The sequence below is a fragment of the Apium graveolens genome, unplaced genomic scaffold, assembly GCF_009905375.1.
Source record: "Apium graveolens cultivar Ventura unplaced genomic scaffold, ASM990537v1 ctg2406, whole genome shotgun sequence".
Classification (NCBI taxonomy): Eukaryota; Viridiplantae; Streptophyta; class Magnoliopsida; order Apiales; family Apiaceae; genus Apium; species Apium graveolens.
Genome location: NW_027417640.1, coordinates 81770 through 107583, shown reverse-complemented (window position 1 = coordinate 107583; position 25814 = coordinate 81770). Strand labels below are relative to the sequence as shown.

Here is a 25814-nt window from a genome sequence, read left to right as displayed (position 1 = left end):
AGTTTAAAGGAAGAAGAAGCCAGACTTAAATCAGAGAAAGTCACATATAAATCTGAAGCTTCTGGTAAAAAGTTACTTCCAAAACCTAAAGGCATTGTGATCAAAGAAAGGATACATACTGAAGAAACTTTGGCTAGATCACAACCACAGATAGATCCAAGATCCAAGGGTAAAGAAAAGGTTGGTGAACCTATCAAGCCTTATGTACCTCCTGAGGAAGAAGAAATTACTGATGGAAAAGATAATCTTGCTCTGACTTCAAGAAAAGTTCTTAAAACAACCTCTGACATGGCTCAAGTTGTTCAGAGTCAAGAAATTGTAAGTTCTGATATTCAAAAGAAGCAAGTAACCTCTGACAGTGCTCAAGTTAACTTGATATCAGAAAATAAATCTAAAACACTCCTACCAGGATTCACTAAAGCAAAACAGACTCAATCTTTGAAGACTACTTCAAGTGGTTTTGAAGCAAGAGTAGTTACTGGAAAGGAAGCTAGAGATAAAACTGGATTGGGAAGTGCTGATGAAAGAAGAGTACACAACACTACCAATGATCCAACTTCCTTGAGTGAACCAGGTATTGGAGCAACTCCTGAGAGATTGAATCAACTAGAATCTGTACAGATGGTTTACCATACCTACTTGAAAGAATACATTATGTTGTATTTCATGACAGATGGTAGGGTTTATCATATAAGACAAAATGCTATTCCTTTGAAGTATTTTGAAGAATTGGAGCATGTACTTTTCTTACTTCAAGTGGATAACAGAATAACAGAGACTGCTGCAAACTACTTAAAAGAACAGATTCAGAGACAGAAAAGACTTTATTCTGTTAAGTCTGACAGCAGATATGTTCCAAAGTACAGAGATCACAATGGTGATATTGTTGATATGAAGCCTAATACTGCACAGATCAGAACATATCTTGGTATTAAGGGGCTTGAATTCAATCTAGAGTCTAACAAAGCTTATGTCATAAGACTAGATCGGGAGTTGAGAAAAGCAAAGATTAATGATCTCAGAGCTGCAATATTTCAAACTGGTGAAGATACTGCAGAGCTTAAAGATGTCAAACGGAGAATGATTGATGAACTCAGATATGCTGAGAAATGTTTGTTGAAGAATTATCTCAGAACAACTCCTGACATCAGAGAGATCAGAAAATGATGAAGCCAAGTCGAAGATCTACAACTGCTTAAATTCTGACATTTATACAGATTGAAGTTGTTATCAGAAGTTGAATTGGTAAAAACTTTAAGGACTGTAAGTTGTAGTTATCTTGTCTATTTCTCATGCATTTGTACTTAATGTTTTTGACATCATCAAATATCTGTTAAACTTGTATATTTTATTAATTTACAAGTTGGGGGAGATTGTTAGATATATTTGATAATGTCATGGCTAATATGTTTTATGTTTAGATTTCAGATCTTATTTGAACAGAACAAATCAGTACTTAACTGATCAGTACTTATACTGGAAGTCAGAACTTAAGGGATATCAGTACTTATGATTATCAGGAGATAAGCATTAGGAGATAGATATCAGAACTTAAGTGCTGAAGGACGATCAGATAAGGACAGTAGCTGATTAAAGTTAAAAAGATCAAGATAAACATAAGAAGAGATATGCATGAAGAAGGAATTCCGTGAAGAATGGAATACTTGGAATAGAAGATATCTGATTGATATATTTTAGGAAGCAGAATTATATTCCATATCAGTTAGCGATTATCTTGTAACTGTGTAGTATATAAACACAGACATAGGGTTTACACTATAAGTGTTATCATTATCGAGAATATTATTTAATATAACCCTAGCAGCTCTCGTGATATTTTGTTCATCACTGAGAGATAACAGTTCCAGATTGTAACAGAGTTTATCGTTTAAATAAAGTTTATTTTCTGTTACATAAGTTCTTGAAGTTTGATTTGATTGTAATAAACACTGTATTCACCCCCTCTACAGTGAAAGTGTGACCTAACATAGGTCATTGATAAAACCCCAAGAAAACTAACACGTGAGGTCCCGAGAGGCTGAGCCTGTATTAACAGATATTCATGTAGCTCAACTCAACCTGGAGGGACAATCTTAAATCCTCGAATTTCAGGACTGATTCCTAAAATCTAAGGACCGAATCCTCAAATCTATGGACTAGATCCTCAAGTTCAAAGATTAAATCCCCAAGGGACGAGTTCCCAAATTCCAGATGGTGGTTGACCCTCTAGCATCTAACACACTTTAATAGTGGCGATTTTAAACTATCATTCTCCCTTACCGAACCAGGAGTATTTCAAGTTATGAATTTATGAATAATGAACAAGAAATTGGAATGTAGCACTGATCCCATGTGGGATGTATGCTTATGTGTAAGGTTTGAAACCTATTGGCAAAGGATTTTGAGATTACACAGATCCATACATGACGGTTACAATGAATGAACCAGAAACGAGGATGTCGCTTTAAAAAAAGAGTTCAAAACCAGCAAAACAAGGATGTCCTAAGCCCCGAAGGCCGAAGGCCTTAAAGATTGGAAGATCAAACTATTGAAGGAAAATGAAGTACATATCCAAAAGATAAAAGAAGAGTCATGGAGAAACAAAACAAAGCGGTAATTGAAGGCTGATAAAGTTAATTCCTCGATGGTCAATCCCCGATAATTAACTTTGATGATCTTCCACAGAGGAGAAGGGTGGAGATATCCAGGGCTAGTCCCAAGGATTTGATCCCAATGATTCAGCATGAAGGACATTATCTAAGTTTAGCTAACTATCAAGGCTCACAATAAAATGAGTGACTTGCCAAATCCTGTTAGGAATTCTCCCAAGGCACTACTGATGTAGACGGTGAACAATGCCTTAGAATGAAAGAAGATTCCTCGAGCATCAGGGGGCATGGAATAATGGAGGAATGACCGTTTGACATTAAGTTTAGCTAGGTCTTCTAAAGACCTGACAAAACTTTTAGTAGAAGAAATATACAAGAGGGAAGATAAGTATCTCTTATAAAAAGGATGAATCCCCGAAGGACTACCTGACTCAATTAAAAAAGGAATTTGAAAATCTCATATTTTAATGAGAAAGTATCTATAATGTTCTTGCAACAAGGAACAAGGAATGACTCCCCAAAGATGACACCAACGATACGCGCCTCAGGAGAGTATGTTAAAACTTCATGAAAGGGATGATAAGCACACTAAGGCCATATAGGCCATGAAGTAGGGTGCATTTATTGTTTATTTATATAATGAGTAGTTTTTGGGGTATGATGGAATCAGTACAAAATATGTTCGCCGACATTTGATATTAAGCTGAAATAACATTTATAGTATATTCCTTATTGTCCACTAGGTGATTTATATGGATCATTGTTACGGAAATGTATGTGATTTTTTGAACTACAACAGAATATAGTAGTTTATTCACATATACTTTTAATTTATAAATGTTATCTAAATTTAAGTCTTCTTGAATTTTAATTTTTGAACTTAATAAATCCCCCCTCCCTTATTCAATATTAACAAATACACAACTCTGGACATGTTAAGCGCCTCATGGTTGCATTTGATACAGAATTCTTACCATAATTATTCATTTTAATCCATACCATTCGTTCACGCTGTGGCAGGTAAAGACGTATCCAAACACCAATATAAACTAGCATGATCACATATTTTATGAATACTATATGCTAAACCATATATATATAAACACACACATTCATGCTTAATACATACTTTTTTCGGTTGATATTTTAATATTTAGTGGATCTAAATATTAGTATTAATGTGACATACAGTATGTCATCAAATCGTGTGATAAATTATCATAGAAATGGTGTGACGAAAATAATTGAAATTTATGACAAACAATTATATTTTTATAATAATAAACTCTATAATCATTTAAATATATTGCCACTTATTTATAAAATAAAAAAATTAGCCAATATTCCATGTTTTTAGTATACTTTGACCCAATATACATGTTATCGTTTATTGATCATAAATACTCATGTAAAGCTCTAACCACAATAGCGTATTTAATTTATGTTAATAAATGCAGAAATATGTACTCATATCTCCGCTCAACCTTATACCTTTACTTTTTTGCTTCGTAGCCATCTTTAACAACCTATGTCCAAGTGGTTCAATATATCTTCTCTTTCTTTTCCATTTTTAGGCTTAAACTTATTAACTCTTTACGAGCCATTGAATGAACTGAGTCAGTTTAGACCTCAATTAGCACAATTAATTCTCCACTGTGTTTATTTGATGTTATTCTTTCTAACATTCTCTTATACTCGTAGCTTTGTTGGATGATTTAAGAACTCAAATGATAAATTTACATAAAATTATTGGAATGGATATAAGCTTCATTTCCATATCTTATATACATGTGAACCCCATCCTAAAGTAGCATTCTGCATTTCATGTGTACTCTGTTATCTTTAATATTTCAAAATTATATAGGATTATGTTTAACGTATTGTTGATGTTTGCATATGAAAGTTGTTTTGATATCTGAATTTGTGGGACACAGAGATATGCTATTTGGTGTGACGTATTTAGTTGATATGACATTTCATTAATTTGTTGTGTTTGCTTAACATTTTGGTCACCTCCACCCTTGATTCAGCAATTTGGACAGCTTTTTTATTAATATTATTTTAGTTATATAGAGACATCACTCATAAAATATCATGATTTATAATCAAGTTTTCCACATATAATTACTGTATATTATTACATCAAGTTTCCCACATATAATTACTGTGTATTATTATTATTATTATTATTATTATTATTATTATTATTATTATATAAACCTACTATTCAAATAAAAATCTAACTCAAATTACGTATTTTTATGTTTTAGTGAAATTTAAATTTATTAATATTAATATTATTTGTACTTTTCGTTTATAATTCACATATTTATATTATTAATTTGATAATTAATAATGTATGAACTTGTGTTCATAATTTAAACTAAGGTTAAAGATAAATACAATTTTATTTAATACTATAAAAAATTATTACGTAGGTAATGTTATGTATGTATGTATATCTGTATGTATATATGTATATATGTATGTATGTATGTATACATGTATGTATATATGTATGTATATTTATATGTATGTATTTTTGTATGTATAAGTATGTATGTACTAATCAATGTATGTATGCTTATATTTTTTATTGTAGGGAACCCGCAGCTGCTATAAAAAATCATTACGTAGGTAATGTTATGTATATATGTATGTATGTATAAGTATGTATGTACTTATAAATGTATGCATGTATGTATAAGTATGTATGTACTTATAAATGTATGCATGCGTGTATTTTTAATCACTATATAATATGAGTTATGGACACATATTCATATTAATTAGGCAACAATGAATATATTTTAATAAATGAATGATGAGATGAAATAAATATTAATGTAATATTAAATATTTGCACTAAATATATGTATTTTTGATAAAATATATAATAATGACTTAGATATGAATTTACATATTAATGATGTGTTAATTGTGGGAATAAGTATGAAATAAATTTTATATAAGTACTAATGTTTGGAGAATATTTGTTAAATATTAATGAAAGTATTAATAATTAAATTTGTTATAGAGTAATGAGTTAGAATAATTATAAGCATAATATGTAATAATGAATGTGTACTAATAGTTGAAATGAATATTTTTATGGATATTAATTAGAGCATTTATGGTTAAATTTGTTCATTGAACCCCTCTGTTGTTGTATTATAGCTCTATAGCTCGTGCAATGCATAGACATACACTTTAGATTGTGCTAATTGAAACTGTTTTCGCTTTAATTGTTAACGATATATTTATGTAGTCACCCAATGTATGAATAATTTATTTGTTTATGCGTATGAGCACGAGTGATTGAGTTATGTTTGTAATGGTGCATTTGCATGAAGTAATAAATTATGTTAGTATTAATTTTTTGCCACTTCATAACTAAATTTAATTTGTAATATGTTAATTTTTAGAAAGTAAAATAAATACAAGTAATTATGTGTGTCTGATGAATTTCAATCACTCTAAATATAAAATAATTATTATTTTATTTATTAATTATGTAATGTGTTTATGTGTTAGAATTGTGATTGATGAGTCATACTATATAGGTAACTGACGTCAGTACTGTAAGTTTACTCACTGAATGACATATGATACTCTTCATCCCGGTAACTTTCTATTTTGGGATGTTTCAACAGATTGTTAACGTTTCCTAAAATAGCATATTATCTTTATAATGGCTCGAAAATTTACCTCCGCTTTCTTAATTTTTCTTCAACATAATTCATTTTTTTAATCCATGTGTTTAACAACGATGTTAACAACCTATGAGACAGTGGGATTATATGATATATGTCAGAGAATAATTAATGATGAAGTATAAATCATACATATCTGTATAAATAATTTATTTTATTTTTTATTTCATTGAATTTAATATAATATTTCGCTATTTCATTATGTTTAAGGACGAGGTTAGATTGATGACAAAAAAAAGAATATACGAGTATGTATGTATGTGTATGTTCCTGAACTGTATTAATTTTTATATGCGTATATATTTAGTACATGTATGTATATATATACACATATTAATTATACAACAATCGATATTTTTTATAAATGAATGACGAGGTGAATTAAATATTATATAGATATTAATGTAGGGGTATAATTGTATTAGAAATATGTTGTAGGCGTGATGATATTTTACCAAAATACCTTAGTAGATTTAATTAAGTGTATTTGTAGCTTTCAACGGATAATCTTACTTTGTCATCCGTTGAAAGAGTAGTTTATCTTTAAATAAGTTTTTGTAGCACATTCATGTATACTGTAATGTCTAAGAGAATTAGAAGTTGTCGGATATTCTAAGTCATGTTGACTACTAGAATGATATACAAAATAGGTTGGCTAATTGTAAATATTAGATGCTTTGTAATTTTGCATAAATGAAATTGAGTCAACTGCTATGGAAATACTTTCAACGGATGTTTCCTCAAGGCTTCGACGGATGACTCAAGATACTATCAACGGATAATCTACAGAGACTCAATGGATAATCTGCACAGTCTCAACGGATAATCAATTCAAAAAGCAGTTGATAGCGACTTGACAGTCACATGGGTTGATTGTATACAAAAAGAATCTGGCAGCCTATTAGCAGGATTTTTAGAACAAAGAAGCATTTCCATTTCCATGCTTACTTGAAGAAATACAAAGATGTTGGATAGAGAAATGAAGAAATATGTTATTAGACTTAGACATTTTTGTTTTATTAGTTTGTCTTTTTGATATGTAACTTAGTAATATATAAACCAAGAGTAGCAAGTCGATAATTATCAATTGAAAGAACTGAGAAATAGATAAGGCAAAATTTGTTAAGAATTTCTCAGTTCTTACTTTGTAATCTCACTTGTAAACAGCCGTATGCATTCTTGCATCACAGAGTTCTCAATCAATAGATATCTCTGGTGGAAAGATCAATCCACCAGAAAGTTTTTAAATCTCTATGTTTAATTACTTTGTGTTTTGAATACATTTATATTTCATTCCGCACATTTACATATTCAAACACTGATATATTTTGGTAAAGAAATTTTCTCAGTTTTTAAAAAGAAACCAAGAATTACATTCAACCCCCTTCTGTAATTCTATTGTTAGATTGTTTGGGAATAACAATTGGTATCAGAGCAAGCTCTTGACACACTAAGAGTTTATAGATCAAAACAGACCAACAATATGAGCAGAAAGGATGTTGGAGTGAAGATCCATTTTCTGGATAAAGACAACTATCACTACTGAAAGGTAAAAATGCACCTTCATCTTCTCTCACAAGATGAAAGCTATGTATGATGCATAGAGAATGGTCCTCATGTTCCTAGAAGGGTAGCAACTGATGTTGAGAATGCTACTGTAAATGAACAGACAATCCCAAAGCCAAGGTCAGAATGGACTGATGAAGATATTGAAGCAGTTCACAAGGATAAAAAGGCCATGAACATTTTGTTCAATGGTCTTGATGGTGATATGTTTGATAATTTTATCAACTGCAAGATAGCCAAGGATATTTGGGATACTATTCAAATTATATGTGATGGAACTGAACAAGTGAGGGAAAACAAGATGCAACTCTTAATACAATAATATGAGCAATTTCACTTTGAAGAAGGTGAATCTCTAAGTGACATTTTTAGTAGGTTTCCAAAACTGCTAAATGCACAGAAGCTGCATGGGATAGTCTACCAAACAAAAGATTCAAACCTGAAATTCCTTAGATCTCTGCCAAAAGAATGGAAGCCTATGACAGTCTCTCTTAGAAACTCGCAAAAGTATAAAGAGTTTACTTTGGAAAGACTGTATGGCATTTTGAAAACCTATGAGCTCGAGATGGAGCAGGATGAGCAGTTGGAAAAAGGAAGAAAGAAGGGTGGATCTATTGGACTTGTAGCTGAACAGGACAGAGGGAAAGAGATGAAGGTTGAAGCTGTGGAATCTCCACCAAACTCAAGAGTTTGTGAAGGCAAGAGCAAAGGGTTAATAGGAGAAGTTGAAGATTGTACCAGTCAGGATGAAATGGAGGATGTAGATGAATATCTGTCTTTCCTATCAAGAAGATTTTCCAAGCTCAAATTCAAGAAGAATTTTGGAGCAACCAAGCAAAATAGAAACATGGTGGCTAAATCTAAATTCAAATGTTTCAAATGTGGCTTGAGTGGTCATTTTTCCAATGAATGCAGAAAGCCCAATTCTGAGAAAAAGAAGTTTGAGCAAGTTGATTATAAAAAGAAATACTTCGAATTGCTCAAACAAAATGATAAGGATTTCCTGACTTAGGAAAATGACTGGGCGGCAGACGAGGAAGAGAAGATGAAGAACCAAGCTATGTCAACCTAGACCTGATGGCTAAGTCAGATGAAATAGAAGTCAGTTCCTCAAGCAATCAAGTAATCACAACAAACCTAGCACACCTTTCTAAAGATGAGTGTAATAATGTAATAAATGACATGTCAACAGAATTATATTATTTGTGTGTTACACTAAAATCTCTCACTAAAGAAAACACAAGAATTAAAGATAATAATCTATTTTTAAGTGAGAGAAATATTGTGTTAGAAACTAAATTCGTTGAGTTTGAAAAATTGAAGTCAGGGTGTAAGATTACCAAAGAGGAATTGACTGAATCTTTGAAGAAATAGGAGATTTTGAGAAAGCAGCTTGAACGAGAGCAAGAGGTAATCAAGGCTTGGAAGTCATCAAGAGATGTACATACCCAAATTGCTAAGGTTCAAGATATAGAATCTTTCTGTGAAGAAGCCTGGAAAAAGAACAAGGAGAAACTGGGTTTAGTGTTGGTGGAAGGATTATCAACGGATGTGGATTCAACGGATAATGAAGATTATCCGTGGAAAGCTAAAAAGAATTATCCATCGAAAGACAGGGAGTCACATCCGTCGATTGAAAGGAAACCAATTAGCAAAGCCAATCGAGCTAAACTCAATGAGAAATATGGATAAGTCTCTAAGAACTTTGTTACAGGAGAATCAAGTCAAGTCAAGGAGAACAAAAGAGTGAACGTGGGGCATCAGTAAATAAGGCAACTGAATGACAGATTGGAGAAAATTGAGGTTAAGGCAGACTCCAAAAGGAAAAATAACAGGAATGGGAAAGTAGGAATTAACAAACATAACAACTACACACCTGATAAATATGCACCTAGAAAAATTTAAGTTAAGTGTGGTAGTGTTAATCATTTGTCTGTTAGTTGCAAATCTTCTATTCCTGCACCCATCTCTGCACCTCCCTCATTTCCCAACATGCCCACAATGGTTATGAATGTTTTTCCTGCACAAAATTTTAATTCACAATTTGTTAATATTCCATTTGCACAAAATCCTTACTATGCTGCATTCAGTATGTCTCAAATGTCATTTAGCATGCCATACTGGAATAACATGTTTACACATATTATGCCATTTCATGTTAACCAACCCGTGCATGATAATTCTACAATTATGAATGGTTTTCAAAGCCCTACTATAATGACCAAGGTTGAATCTCAATCACCTAAGTCAAGTGAGGAAAAGCCTAAAAAACCTATAAAGAAGGCTAACAAGGAAGGACCCAAGAAAACTTGGGTACCAAAATTAACTTGATTTGATTTTGATGTGTGCAGGGAAATATTAAGAATCTTTAGTATCTGGATAGTGGTTGCTCAAGGCACATGATTGGAGATTCTACCCTGCTCACTGAGTTCAAGGAGAGAGTTTGCTCAAGTATTACTTTTGGAGATGACAGCAAAGGGTATACTGTGGGATAAGGCTTGATTTCTAAAGATAATGTCATCATTGAAGAAGTTGCTCTAGTGGATGGACTCAAACACAATCTTTTGAGTGTCAGCCAGCGATGTGACAAGGGCAACTCTGTAACCTTCAATTCAGAAGCCTGTGTTTTTATAGACAAAAAGAACAACAAAGTGGTTCTCACTGGAGTGAGAAAAGGAAAATGTGTATCTAGTTGACTTCAACTCGTCAAGTGCAAATTCTATTACTTGTCACTTCAGCAAAGCAAGTCAAGATGAAAGTTGGCTATGACACAAGAAGCTATCTCATCTGAACTTCAAGACTATGAATGAGTTAGTCAGGAAAGACCTCGTAAGAGGCATTCCTCAAGTTAAGTTCTCAAAGGATGGACTGTGTGATGCCTGTCAAAAGGGAAAACAAATCAAGGCATCATTCAAAAAGAAGCTTGAATCTACAATTGAAGAACCACCGCAACTATTGCACATGGATTTGTTTGGACCAGTGAATGTGTTATCAATCTTAAAGAAAAGATATTTCCTAGTGATTGTGGATGATTTATCAAAGTTCACTTGGACATATTTCCTCAAACCTAAAGATGAAGCTAGTGAAATCATTATCAATCATATAAGGCAAGTCAACAATCGTCCTGATCTCAAAGTTAGAAGAATCAGGAGTGACAATGGAACTGAGTTCAAGAATTCTGTAATGAGGTTGTTTTGTGAATAAAATGGGATCATGCATGAGTCTTCAGCAGCAAGGACTCCACAACAAAATGGAGTGGTGGAAAGAAAGAATAAGTCTCTTATTTAAGCTACAGGGACAATGCTAGAAGAATTAAAGTTACCAACTTATTTTTGGGCAGAAATTATAAATACTGCATGCTACACTTAGAATATTTCTTTGGTCAATCAAGCAAAATGTATGACTCCTTATCAATTGATCAAGAACGGGAAGCCAACACTAAACTTTCTTCATGTCTTTGGCTGTAAATGCTATATTCTAAGGAATCAAACTAAGCAACATGGAAAGTTTGATGCCAAAGCAGATGAAGAAATTTTTGTTGGGTATGCAGTTGGAAAAGCATACAGAATCTACAATCTCAGAACCAACATTGTTATGGAATCTGTACATGTTGTGTTTGATGACAAGAGATTGAAGGACTACAAGATGAAGGTTTCCATGAAAGCCTCAAATTTGACAATTTCGAGATGATCTGTGATGACAGTGATGCTGAAAGTGATCAAAAAATAATTTCTAAAGAAAATGCAGAAAAGTCAGCAACAAATGAAGCATAAAATTCTACATCCGTCGAAAGATAAAGTGCATCATCCATTGAGAGAAAAACTGCATCATCCGTCGAAAAGAAAAATTCAACATCCATTGAGCCATCAATATGAGTTGAAAGTTGTTTGAGATCACACACAGAATGGACCCCAACTTCAAGTCAAAGATCCACAGACTCAGGGGGAGTTTCTTCTTATCAAAACTCATTCACACATCAAGATAACTTTGAGGCCTCTTCATCTAGACCTAATCTACCACAACAAAGGAAATGAACTAGAGATCACCCATTTGAGCTAATTATTGGTGATGCATCTTCAAGAGTACAAACAAGGAAAGCAACTCAAGATGAATGTCTATATAGAAACTTTCTGTCACAGGAAGAGCCAAAGAAGGTAGAAGAAGCTTTGTTGGAATCCTGATTGGGTTTTAGCTATGCAGGAAGAGCTAAACAAATTTGAAAGGAATAAATTATGGAAGCTGGTACCCAAACAATCCGGCTATGAAAAATTCACCTAATGCTTGTATTTGTGAACTGATGAAAATTATCATCGTATAAAAAATGTATCTATCGATCTGTCAATTTTATTGTATTTATTTTTTAGCTTGGGGTTAGTCTTGTTATCAGGCATGAATTTGTGATAAGCAATCTTCTCACAAAATGGGGGAGATTGTTGTGCAAGACATGTCTGTGTAATAATAAGACTAAGCCATATTGACAACCCTAAGATTAAGTTGTTTGATAATCTATTTTGTATTCTGTAATTGTATTCTTTGAGTCTGTTAAAATGTTTAGTAGATTAGACTGTGAGATTTTTCTGTGAACAGTTTCAAGCTAAGGAATAAACTCTGGAAGAAGATCAAGTCCTGATTATGCCTAGAAAAAAGATGTAGAAGATTGGAGTTGAATAATACTGTTCTAGGAAAAATGTCTAAGTCAAGATATCAACAAGTCACAGATCAAGGAATATCGAAAAGTCAATCGAGAAGTCCAAAATGACTTGTAGAGAAGTCCAAAATGGCTTATAGAGAAGTCTCAGAGATATCGACAGGTCAAATGAAGATGTAGAGAACCGGAGATATCGACAAGCCAAATAAAGATATAGAGAACTGGACATATCGACAAGTCAAATGAAGATGTAGAGAACTGGAGATATTGACAAGTCAATTTTTCAAATAGAGATCTCAGAGATATCGATAAGTCATTTCTACCTGTGAAGATATCAGAGATATCGATAAGTCATTTTTACATGTAGAGATCTTAGAGATATCGACAATTTATTTCACATATAGAAAACTGGAGACCTCGACAAGTCAAATATATCTATAGAGAACTCAAGATATCGATAAGTCATTATACTTATCGATATGTCACTTCTCTATAGAACAAATAGAGATCTCGACATACTATCTCAAATTCAGAATACATACAAGTTCAAGATTTAATTAGTCAACAAACAATTCATTCACTGAATTGGAAAGTCTACAAAAGTAGCTTGAAAAATACAAGATCAAGGGCCAAGATTCATTGGACAAAGAATGGTCACATACCTGCAAGATTCTGCAAAGATATGGCAACACCAGAAAAGGAAATAAACAAGGTTGCTTTAGAAATTGATTTAGTATATTTTAGTGCAAGTTTTGTAACCCCGTGTTGCTACTCTATAAAGCATGCACGGGTCCTTAGTTTAGAAGTAACAAACATATCTAGAAAATCTTGTATTTTCTCAAGATAGAAGCTCAGTTCTTATTATTCAAGAACACAGATTTGTAGCAAGACAAACTTAATTAATACAATTAAGTGAGTTTTTGATATTGTGTCTTGTGTGTTTTTACTATCAAGCATTTTATCTCTACAATCTTAAACTGCTTTGTTCATCAATAATCCAAACAGTTTCAAAAGCCAAATATAATCCTGAAATACATTCACCCCCTATGTGTTACATTTTTTTACATTCAATATCTAACACTTTCTTGGCACACTATTGTAGTAGTCACTACCATCACTGTTATCACAACCGAACTGAACTTAGTCCTAATTTCATCAAGATTATGACTACCCCTAAAAGCTACCATAATCAACAATTAAACTCATATATATTATTATGTGAAATGGAAGTTAAAGTACTATACTATAATTTTTAAAAAGGTAGTTTACAAATCATCTAATGAATATAAATAAGAGGTCCAATAGGTTTCTTATAAGTCTAATGGATCGACAAGATCATCTGTACATACATATGAAAACATGAGAGGGAAAGAATTTGCAATTGAGTATAATACCTTTTCTGTCGTGTTGTACAAGAAGAAGCAAGCAAGAAAGATGATTGGATTTCATATATTGTGGTATGTAATCAGAAAAAAGAACCTTAATTTGATGGAAAATAAAGAACAGAGGGGCTTTGCAAGATAATTAAGTGGCGGGAATAAGAAAAATATTCAGCTAGGAGGGGGAAAATATAACCGGGAGATGACGTAGAAATTGCTACAGATCTGCGGTGGTTCAATATATATAGCCAATATTTGGGGTTGGCTAAATTTTTTAGTTAAGGAGAATGTCCCATTGGAGAGATAATTTTTTTACAAAATATGTATAATATTTAAATTTGGTAAGCAATTTAAATTTTTAGCTAAGGGCTTTCTCCCATTGGAGATGCTCTTAGCACATATGGCCAAATAAGAGCCAACTGTTGTAAAATGCTTCACAATTATTGCGGCTTGATTACCAAATCCCACGTGTCAATATTAGTCGCATGTCGATAGGCACCAAGTTCCTGAGTTTCAGATGTCCATATATAGGCATTTGGAACTGATTCTTGATTCTCAGATGTCGACACAAACCAAAGTATAGTGACTTAGATGTCGACTAGAACCAAGGTTTTGGTCAGATGTCGACATAAGTCAATGGCTTTGGCCAGATGTCGACCTAGACCAAGTCCTTTGGCCCTTGATTTCCAGATGTCGACATGAACCAAGATTGGATTCTAGATGTAGACATCAACAAGTTCTTGACTTGAAAACTTTTCTTCCTTTTCTATGTCTTCATTCATCACCTAATTTCAACAACCAATTTTCTTCTGAAAAATAATTGAAGTATTCTACTCTTGACATGTTGACGCCTAGTGCATTAGTCTTGTTCACAGGCGACTAACATAGAATTGAACATCTTGATTCAATTAATTCTTTAGTTGTTTAACATCTTTAGACTACTTCGTCAATTCACTGAAATCCCTGATCTTCAGTACCAGAATCAATTCATTTATTTGACACTGAAAGTTCTTTGACATTTTATTATACATGGAGGCCCAAACCTTGAAATGAACTTTTTTCTATGATGCTATTACGGACTTGGAGCTTTCCATGTTTTGATTCTTTGCATTTATCCAATCTTCTTTCTTCTGAATTCATGTGTTTCATAGTTAATATTATTTACCTGTTTCTTTTTAATTTTGAGTTATATTTCCTCGATTATATATTATGATGGATTATGCTTTATAATATTGTTTTTCACCTACGTAGTATATATTTTTTCAGGTTTGGGTTAGATTTCATTTTTTTGTTTCTTGTTTTTTGCAATTTTAATAATATCAGTTATTATGATTATTTCGTTATTATAATTTATTTTCTGAGTATATCTTATTTATATACTATATAGTAAAATTCTAATTACTATAGCCTTATTTCGTATTAATCTTCAATTAATTAATATTTCAGGTATGAAACCGGCATTTATGCGGGAAAGAAAAAAGTTTGCAGACATATTTTCGAGTGTTTTCTTCTCTGACTTGAAAATTTTATCGTCTAAACGTTTACGATTAACCATACATGTTCATCAATTAGATGATAATTTTCTTGAACGAAAGAAACTCGTTACTCTGAATATTATATTCAAATATAATTTATGGACGTTATCATTATTTATGACAAAAAAAGGAAAAGTGTTTTTCATTAAACTTATGAACATAAAATTTTTTGCTAACTTATTTCTACTTAACATTTTCGCTTTTTCAATAAATTATAATCAATATCTATGTTTTTAAATATTTTTGATTTAAAAATCGTAATTATGAATTAAAAAAAATAATATTTTAAAATTTAACCATAGAAATAAAGTCACGTTGGACTATTTTGGACCCACAAAGTACCCTACTACATCCCTACCTAACACAATACGCCCAACTTACGAGGCCCATTCTGTACTTACCACTAGTATCACCAACCTAAACCCAGAGAATGAATCCAACCCTGGCCGGAAAACCCACCGGCAAAACCCCCCAAACCACGCCGGAAAATCCACATCCCCGTATGGCCCACCACAGACGGGCCCACTCAGAGACCTTCTTTCGCCTACCAGATGATATACTCTTAGATGACATGGACTTGTTTAACCTAGACATTCCATCTCTAGCCATTGATTCTGACGGCCCAGATTGCGAGTCTAAGAGGTCAATAACAGATGGGCCCACTTGTTCTTCTTCAACCCATTTTAGAAGCCTTTCTGTTGATGATGATTTTTTTGATTGTGAGACTTTGAATCAGCAGAGTGGGTTGGTTGAGTATGACAAGAAATGTGTTGGGGTTGATGAGTTGAATCAGCTTTCTTTGGTTGACCCTAAAAGAGCTAAAAGGTATAATCTGTTTTTATATGTGTGTGTAAGAGAGAGACAGAGAGAGGTTTTAGTAAAGTTCAATTTATGCAGTTTGAGTTTTTAGATTGAGAGAGAGAGAGAGAGATAGAGATAGATTTTAGTAAGTTCAATTCATACAGAATGAGTTTTTAAAGTGAGAGAGAGAGAGATTTTAGTAGGTTCAATTTATACAGTATGAGTTTTTAGACTGAGAGAGAGAGAGAGAGATTTTAGTAAGTACAATTTATACAATATGAATTTTTAAATTGAGAGAGAGAGAGAGAGAGAGATTTTGTATTGCATTTAATTGAACTCGAAGAGCTCAAAGGTGTGACCTTTTAGTATTTTTGTATCGAATTTCAGGTATTTTGATTCATGAGTATGTTGATTAAATTGTTGGTTGGAGTGTATATTGATCACATTTATGTACATGTAAGTATAGATTGGAAAGATATGTTGAATTATAGAATATGTAAGTAGGGTGTGGATATGTTGACACTTGATATTGGTGTAGCTGTGGTTAATTTTGGTTGAATAACTTGCAGGATTCTTGCAAATAGACAGTCTGCAGCCCGCTCGAAGGAGCGAAAAGTGAGGTATACTAGTGAGCTAGAGAGAAAAGTGCAGACACTTCAGTCAGAAGCAACCACCCTTTCTGCACAAGTCACGATGATGCAGGTAAAATGGCACTTGTATTTCTAGTCTTTGGCGGAATCTATGTATTTTGTAGAATGTCGCATTTTTATCTAAGAATTAATGTATTTCAGGAGACTTTACATAATCCACATATAGATAATGATTTCTTATTCAGACTTATTAGTATAGGTAAAGCAATGCACCTATTAGTGTTGGTTATTTTGTGTTATCAACCCTTTCAACTGTGTGTAAATCATATAGGTTAACATTGAAAATTTCAGCATATTAGTTCATTGAGTTGAGATGTTCGTAACTACAAGTATTAAAGGGACAGGTGCATGCTTCACTTTAAAATAACACGACGAGAATTAATTTTTCTTGTGCTTATATGATACTTGGCTTCAGCATACATTTTTTAGATTTGGACAAAGTAACTATAGCTTTATTCAAAAACAACCCAAGAGCCATGGTTCTTCACAACTAGTTCTATGAAGCGCCATGGTCCTTGTGAATTTGGTAAAAATTAAATAGGTTATTATACATCACGAGGCTCCTTAAATAAGGTTTCCACCATGCTTCCCATGTTTCCTTCTTGTTTAAGTTTTTATGTCCTTTCTCTTGACCGATCAGTCTGAAAAAAAGAAGTAACATTATCGTTTGGCTTATTAACCTTTTGGCCCTTAAAGTATATGCGTTTGTACCCATGAACCCCTGAACTCTGCGAGCTTACCCTTTGACCCCCAAAGTATGTATTTTCATACCCTTTAGCCATTTTTACCGTGACAGTAAAAAATCGGAAGGGCAAAAAAGACATTTGACCCTCGAGTTGTACCGTTATAAGGGTTAAAAGGTACATTTCTCGTAGCTTGAGGGTGAAAAGGTACACCATAATATACTTCAGGGGCTAACAGATTCATTAATTTAATAAATCTGTTAACGTGCTTTGACTATTTACTATTTAGGCTACTCTTAGGTTCAAAGTCTACAGGATTTTAGAGATGTAAATATTCATCTCTAATATCAATAGTTTTGTGCTAGTGCGAAACCAGGAATGTGACTTAATAAACCTATCTTTACCAGTAGCTTTCCAGTACCCAGCTACTGTTGCTCTGTTGGCTCGTTGTCCACTCTGATACTTTCGATCCCTAGGACAGAAGAAAAACCACTCATTATCGATCGACTCTACCACTGATAGATCCAAGAGTTAGGCTGTATCAGAATGCAGATGACTTTTTAGTTTCCTAACGGGGATGATCATCAAGGATTGCTATGTTGCCAAAAACGAAATAAGAATTTGTGCAAATCAAACAGAGAATGAAGGACTTGAACTAGGGTGGACTCCCTCTCAATCTTAATTTTAAAAACGTGTAGTATGTTCTTATTCGTCACAGACATCAGTTAGAGAACCATTAATTATATTTCATCTTTCACCGTGCTTTTTAGTCTAGTCATTAAAAAAAATCAGCCTCGGATGGTTGTAGAATGTACAACTTCTAAACTAACAAGGGAAGATGGATGCACACTGTTGAAATCAATAAGCCTAGCCTAATATATTGAGCAACATAAAGTTGCAGAAGACATTGTGTGTACCGTAGTTACGAACAGGACAAAACTTAGTAGTGAAGACAACAATTATTTCAAAAACAACCAATACGCACTATTAACATAGAAATTATCCCAAAAAAATCTTAAAGAATAGCAGGCGCACTATTAACATAGAAATTATCCCCAACCGATCATGGCCTGAGTCTACCAGAGAGCTTGGAAGACCCATATTTTGAGTGGATACACTGGCCTCAGGCATCTATTCCCTTCTCAGAGGACGAACTTGAGTACATAAGTAATTTTGATCCTGTTCGTGAATCTGAAATGCTGCGGACTGAATTACCCATGATTCGTGAGGCATGCTTACGGGTTCTGGTACTTTGCACAATTTTTCTCAAAGAAGCAGCAGCTTTTGGGCTCTGCCTTGCTGATATCGGTTGGAATGATTTCGAGATGATTTGGGAGCCATGGAATGAGGACTTGTTTTCGAGGAAAGATTGTTTTGAGGCTGATGAAAGAGATGAGGTTAAGGTTGCAATTGGATATATGTTTTTTGGTAGCCTTATGCGTTTTCATAAATGTACCTTTTCACTCTTTAAGTATCATAAATGTACCTTTTAACCCTTATAACAGTACAACTCGGAGGTTAAATGTCTATTTTGCTCCTCCGATTTTTTACTGTGACGGTAAAAAGGGCTAAAGGGTATGAAAATATATACCCTGGGGGTTAAAGGGTACGCTCGCAGAGTTTGGGGGTTTATGGGTATAAACGCATATACTTTAAGGGCTATAAGGTTAATAAGCCTTATCGTTTACAACAATTTTGACTCGTTACTTGATTATACCTTATTTAATGCAAATTGTAAATTAGGTAATTTACGAATTAGAAATGATTAAATTGTAAACAAAAGTGATTAATTTACAAAATATATTCTCATTTATATATGAGTAAACAAATTGCTTATGACTTCCACTAGTCATGCCCCTTGCTTGTCCTCGTGCCTAGGGAGACCTTTTGCGTTTCTGTTTGCCTCGGAGCTGCTACATAGTCAATTTAATATGCTACAAACCTTGATCTAGTTGTGCACTTTGATGTGCGGCTTAGAATACTTAATATCATCATGTCAGTTGTTCTCTACTCCCTCGGTCTATTTTACTCGGACTTGGCAATAAGTGTCCGTCTATCGGACTCGACAGCATTTTGAAAAATGTACATGTTTTTTGCCTAAAATACGCGTCCAAGTCCGTGTATAAGTGTGGAGTGTTCAACACACTTACTCCAAGGTAAAATGAAGAGTTCAGAGCCCTCTGTTAACACATGTACCTCGGATCCGTTGTTCCCTATTCCTTTGGTTAAAAAATATGTATCTCACTTATGAGTCGAGCTTAAAAGCATGATTATAACAACCTTACCAAGATGTTCAGAGATCAGCTTTTGTCTCTTTTATTTTATGACATAGAAAACTGCAAGAAATTTTATTTTAACTAGTAAATGTATCAAGAAATGCAAGAAAATTGAATTGAAAGAAAAATCAAACTCACATTTGTGATTTACATGTGATGCAGAGAGACACTAGTGGTATGACCATTGAGAACAAAGAGCTCATGCTGCGGTTACAAGCTTTGGAACAACAGGCACATCTTCGAGACGGTATGCATGTGATAATTATCTTATATTCCCTAAAAGTTTTTAAAAGGACTTATGGTATATATATATCATCACCTTCATTTCCCCATTATTTTATGCAAATTTTGAAAAATTATTTAGTACTACTTGGCAGAAAAGATTCAAAGATTATAAAATCTGTAAAAAATTTAAATTCCCATAACTTTCAACATTTTTAAAGTAGGTGGAGGTTAAAAATAGCCTCCCCACTCCTGGTAGTACGGGACTAGGGGGTAAGTTGTGGCTATGTCTGTATTACTGTAGCCTAGTTATACCCTCTTCTCTTCAGAACAAGAGGTTGGGGGTTCGAGAACCTTGGTGGAAGCATGGGTGTGTGAGTATTTAAATTTCTGTAAGTGTTCTTTCTTGAAGAAGAAGAAACCTTTTTCAGTGTATTGTTTATTATAAAGGCATTTATTATGTTTCTTTTGTTGAAGCAGCTCTTAATGAAACATTAAGGGAAGAAGTAAATCGGCTTAAAATAGAAACAGGACAGGTACCACTACCACCTGTTAATGGGAACAACTACAACCGAGCTTTTCCACCTCACTTTTCCTCCCATCCACAGTTGTACAATAACTTCAGCAACCATCAGGATCAGGCTCAACAGCAGCAGCAGACTCCCATGCCTCAGTCAACTAGCAACTATGACGAGGCCCGACACAGGCAGCTACAACCTAACTTCCCAAACTATAATCAAAGAGTTTAATGGCCCCGTCACTCCAGCGATTATGATAAAGCTATTCAAAATATAACTGATTATGTTCAAGGTATCATCTTGAACATGTGTATGTACAGTATGTATATATCTGTTGCATTAGATAATGAAGTATTTGTCAGATAAACAATATGAACCAATCAATTAGTCTTAGTTTAGAAATAATGTTTGGCTTCACCGATACCTGTCTTGATGAATTCAATGAAACAGTTGTCCATATCGAACTTGTATATGTAATAATTTATTTAAATGATATGCACATTTCAAATGATTTTCTAACAGAAGGAAGATCCTTTTGAGTGTTTATAATTTTCCTTACTAATGAGTAATGAAGATGTGTTCCATCGTGTCTTGAAAAGATGAGAACTCTTAGAAATCACACTTGAAATATAGTTTTAGATAATTTATATCGCGCGATGTTAAAGATTCTTTTTTTCGCCTTAAATATACATGTTAACATTCTGTATTTGGGTTTTTGGTAAAGTATGGAGATGAGGAAACGAGTTGTGGCTTCCAAACAAATTTAGAAGCAACTGAGGAATAGAGGGATGACATTATCCATTGGTGATAGAGCTGTGGCCTGCATCACTTCGATAATTTCGATCGTCATTCTACTTTAAATTTAAATTTTAACACATGTTAATGGCAGAAATGAACTTAACTTGTATATAATACAGCATTTGAGAGGCCAGGACAACAAGCTGCAGTACATGTTGATGAAAGTTACTACAAAGGCGATACCAACAAGAGCTTAGAATGTTATATTTGTACCTAGAACAAAGACAATCTAGATGCTTACAATGTATACTATGCTAATAAATTGACAGCAAGCCGTCACTATATGCTATGTTTCTGAGGTATGTTAACAGCAACGACAAGGTAGAATATACACTATTGTAGAAAAATCTAACAAATAATCGCGCATAAATAATGATTATCATCACACACTAGCTAGGAGGTTAAACAAATAATCAGCACTTCCGGATTTTGCATATTTTTTCTCGGAGGAGAAGGGTGATGGCGATAAGCATGGTCATCGCTCTCGTGTTGTTCCTTGTGTTTTTAGTTGCATTATGGAAATTTGCATGGGCTGCTCCAAAGGAGTTGGAAGGAATTCCTGGTAACCTGGGTTGGCCTGTTGTTGGTGAAAGTTCATCATTTCTGTCAGAGTTTTCGAGTCCTCAGGGGATTTACAGCTTCATCAAAAATAGACAAAAAAGGTACTTCAACATTTATCAAGATACATGGCAGTATATAGGCCAACACTAATAATCTTTTATCTGACCTTTTGTGTTAGGTATGGCAAGGTGTTCAAGAGCTATGTACTAGGTAAATATACAATTTTCATGACCGGGAGAGACGCAGGCAAGATTTTGTTGACAGGGAAAGATGGACTGGTTACCTTAAACCTCTTTTACACTGGAAAACAGGTGCTTGGTTCGACAAGCTTGCTCCAACAGTCTGGTGAAGAACATAAGCGGCTCCGCAGATTGATTGCTGAGCCTCTCTCATTTGATAGCCTCAAAAAATACTTTCAATTTATAAATACTTTGGCTGCTGAAACATTAGACCAGTGGCTAGACCGGGAGGTTTTGGTTCTTGAAGAGGCTTCTGCAGTTAAGCTCGTTCATCATGTTTTTGTTATATTAACAGGTTCTACGTCACAAGTAACCTTTTGAGATAAATCGTAATTTTCCTGTTCTGCAGTTCACATTAAAGGTGATAGGAAACATGATTATGAGCTTGGAACCTACTGGTACAGAACAAGACAAATTCCGAACTAATTTTAAATCAATTTCTTCCTCATTTGCATCCTTGCCACTCAAGCTTCCTGGAACTGCTTATGATCGAGGTATTAAGGTATGCTTAAAGATGAACAGAACAAAACTTCGTGTCTGACTAAATTAAAAATAAACAAATCATAAAGGTATGTATTGATATATCTTTTCTTTTTCAGGCACGCGATAGGATGTATGCCATGTTTGATTCAATTATTTCAAAAAGAAGATCAGGAAAAAGTGTACACCAGGACTTCCTGGAGTCACTGATACAGAAACATACTAAAAATGACTCGGGAGAAGATCAAGATGATAAACTGACGGATAAACAGTTAAAGGACAACATACTAACATTGCTCGTCGCTGGACATGATACCACAACTGCAGCACTGACATGGCTCATTAAATTTATTGCAGAAAATCCAGATGTTTTGGAACGTCTCAGGGTAATCAGCGTTCTATGCATAACCAAAAATATCAGATTATTACTACTCGAAATGACAAATCTTATATTAATTTTTCAGAAAGAACACATGGAAATTCTGGATAACAGAAAAACAGGATCAAGCCTCACATGGTCAGAAGTCACAAACATGCCTTACACAACAAAAGTAAGAACCAAAACTGTAATATTTAGTTATGGTGTTAAGATTTCTGTAATATTTAGCTACATTAATATTGTTAATTCTTCCAAATATCAGGTTATTAGTGAAACTCTTCGTATGGCAACAATTTTACCTTGGTATTCAAGAAAAGCTGCTCAGGACTTTCAGATTAATGGTTTACATTCTCAACCAAATGTATCAGTAATGTTCCAGCTGCAACATATATTGCAGACCTTTTTATTCATTTTCAATATTCTTTTCAGGATGTGATATCAAGAAAGGTTGGGCTGTATTTTTGGATGTCGTATCCATTCACCATGACCCTGAAAATTTCCGGGACCCTGAAAAGTTTGATCCATCTAGATTCGATGTAGGCACTTCTCAGCGAATTACTTGACTTTAGTCGTATAACTTCTGTCCGTTTATTAGTTTCAATGTTTATAACCAATTGCAGGCACCCATAAAGCCTTTTGGCTACCTTGGATTTGGAAGCGGACCTCGGATGTGCCCAGGAATCAACCTTGCAAAGCTGGAGCTTTGTATATTTGTTCACCATCTTGTTTGCAGATACAAGTAAAAATACTTAAGGAATAAACGACAATGTATTAATTAACTAGAAGATGAGACCTCATAGCAATACAATTTAAACTGGTCAACATGAAAATGGAATTTTAGATTTTGTCAAGCATCAAATTATTATTGAAACAGCTCTTTTGTTAAAAAGTTTTAGGCTCCTAAAACATGTAAAGAAGCATACAGGGAGTGAATTTTAGTTCCATTATAAACTGTTTCCTTGCCTGCAGGTGGACAGCTCTAGAGAAAGATGACAGTGTCCAACCAACACTAGTCCGGATGCCCAAGAACAAGTTACCTATCAAAGTTGAGGCACTGTGAACAAAATGTTGCAACTGTTTCTGTTTTCTTAAGTAAACATACTGTAAGCAAGGTTTTTTCAGTCTCGGAAATAAGCATGAACGGATCTGCTGCAAGTTATCAAATACGTAGACACGATGTCCGCATGTATGACTGTATGTACATGTTTGTGTCGAGGGAGAAGGACAGGGGCAAATCTTTTGAATTTCCGATAGATGAGCCAAAGCAATATGATAGACTAGCTTCAAGCTGTGGATCATATACTATATGATGGAAATAAGTTATAGTACCACTTAATTGCTATAATTTCCTTTATACATCAAAGCTGTGGCTTCATCATTTTGTAACCTATAAGTACTCTAGAAGGCACTAGCACTGTGTGCATTACTATTCATAATTGACAAGTTTTCAGACATGAATGTGGCTTCCAAACAAGCAGACTATCAAGCATCCCCTCTTTATTTTGACATTTCTCCAGAAACTTATTTACTTGTATCATGATTGGACAACTTCTTGAATTATATTTGACACTGTTGGGATTTTATTTAATCTTAAACCAAGTTAGTTGATATTGTATCTCGAATAATTGATAGTGATTGATTTTGTCTAGGTTTTCCAATAATCATGTTCTAGATTATAGGTTTCCTTGTTATATATTCTCTCAAGTTTTCATATCAAATAGTGGTTAATTCTCAGTGAATGGTAACGACATCAATGATGGACAAGGCAAAGAGAAGATCTTTTGGGTTGGGTTATTCCATGTTAACGGCAAATACACGGCATGATCCATGAAGATGAAATAGAGTATTTATGCAAACTCAAGAGATGTGGTGCTCCATGGAGCAGACAGATCCGAAAGCACCCGTCGATGAGAAAACAGATGAGGTAGCCTTGGTCATGATTTACCAGAGAAGAAAATGGCCAAAGAGGCCTCGGAGACTATCAAGGAGCAGATCGTGTAAAGAAAGTCAAGATTCAGACTTTAAAGACGGAGTTTGACTCATTGGACATGAAAGAGAATGAGCAACTTGACTACTTTTATATGAAATTAAATTAACTTGTCACCAATGTAATGTATCGGAAATATTATGTAATTATTTTTATCAATAAATAATTATTATGTGATTTTATGTGAATTTTGGTGAATTATTTGATGATTGACTAATAATATTGGGATGTTTATTTCTGATAAACTTGAGACATTTTAATTTAAAATTATCCAGAATTAAATTTAGATAATTTTGGTATTTTTCTGGTAATTTTGGATTATTATATGATTTTATAAGGATTTATAGGATTAATAATGATTATTTCACGTAATTATAAAAATTACTTTTTAGAACCAGAAATCGTTCCACTTCAACCGTTTTTGCGCTTTTACAACCCGAAACTCTTCCGAAAACTCCTTCCTAACCTAATCTGATAATTCTGAACACTTTCCGTGTTTTGACTTTTTCAATCCGGAGTACGGTTTGACCTGTACGAGTCCCGGTGTGAAATTTTCGATACGCAAATCATTTTATAGTCCGATAAAAATTCATATTCTCAAAAGGCGAGACATTATTACCTTATTTTTGTATAAATTATTTTATAGGAAGCTCTGTTTTGAGAATTATCCAAATTTGGTATTAAAATCGTATCGTCTTTTCAGTTACTTAGCGGCTAAGTAACCTATTTTCGCATTCGATATGTAAATGTAATTATCGAATTATTAAATA

At 33.7% G+C, this 25814-nt stretch overlaps 2 protein-coding genes across 2 annotated transcripts; both read left to right on the top strand.

Annotated features, from left to right (window-relative positions):
- The first annotated feature begins 15822 nt into the window (after positions 1 to 15822).
- LOC141700488 (transcription factor VIP1-like) lies at positions 15823 to 21057 on the top strand. The gene is made up of 4 exons (XM_074504233.1): positions 15823 to 16275; positions 16821 to 16953; positions 20023 to 20107; positions 20563 to 21057. The coding sequence occupies exons 1-4, from the start codon at positions 15881 to 15883 to the stop codon at positions 20829 to 20831; spliced, it is 882 nt and encodes a 293-aa protein (XP_074360334.1). The 5' UTR covers positions 15823 to 15880; the 3' UTR covers positions 20832 to 21057.
- A 132-nt stretch (positions 21058 to 21189) lies between these two features.
- LOC141700487 (abscisic acid 8'-hydroxylase 3-like) lies at positions 21190 to 24566 on the top strand. Its single transcript, XM_074504232.1, has 9 exons — positions 21190 to 22060; positions 22138 to 22456; positions 22548 to 22700; positions 22798 to 23064; positions 23143 to 23229; positions 23320 to 23398; positions 23487 to 23593; positions 23678 to 23796; positions 24027 to 24566. Exons 1-9 carry the CDS (start codon positions 21858 to 21860, stop codon positions 24115 to 24117), a joined length of 1425 nt encoding a protein of 474 aa, XP_074360333.1. The 5' UTR covers positions 21190 to 21857; the 3' UTR covers positions 24118 to 24566.
- The last annotated feature ends 1248 nt before the right edge of the window (positions 24567 to 25814 follow it).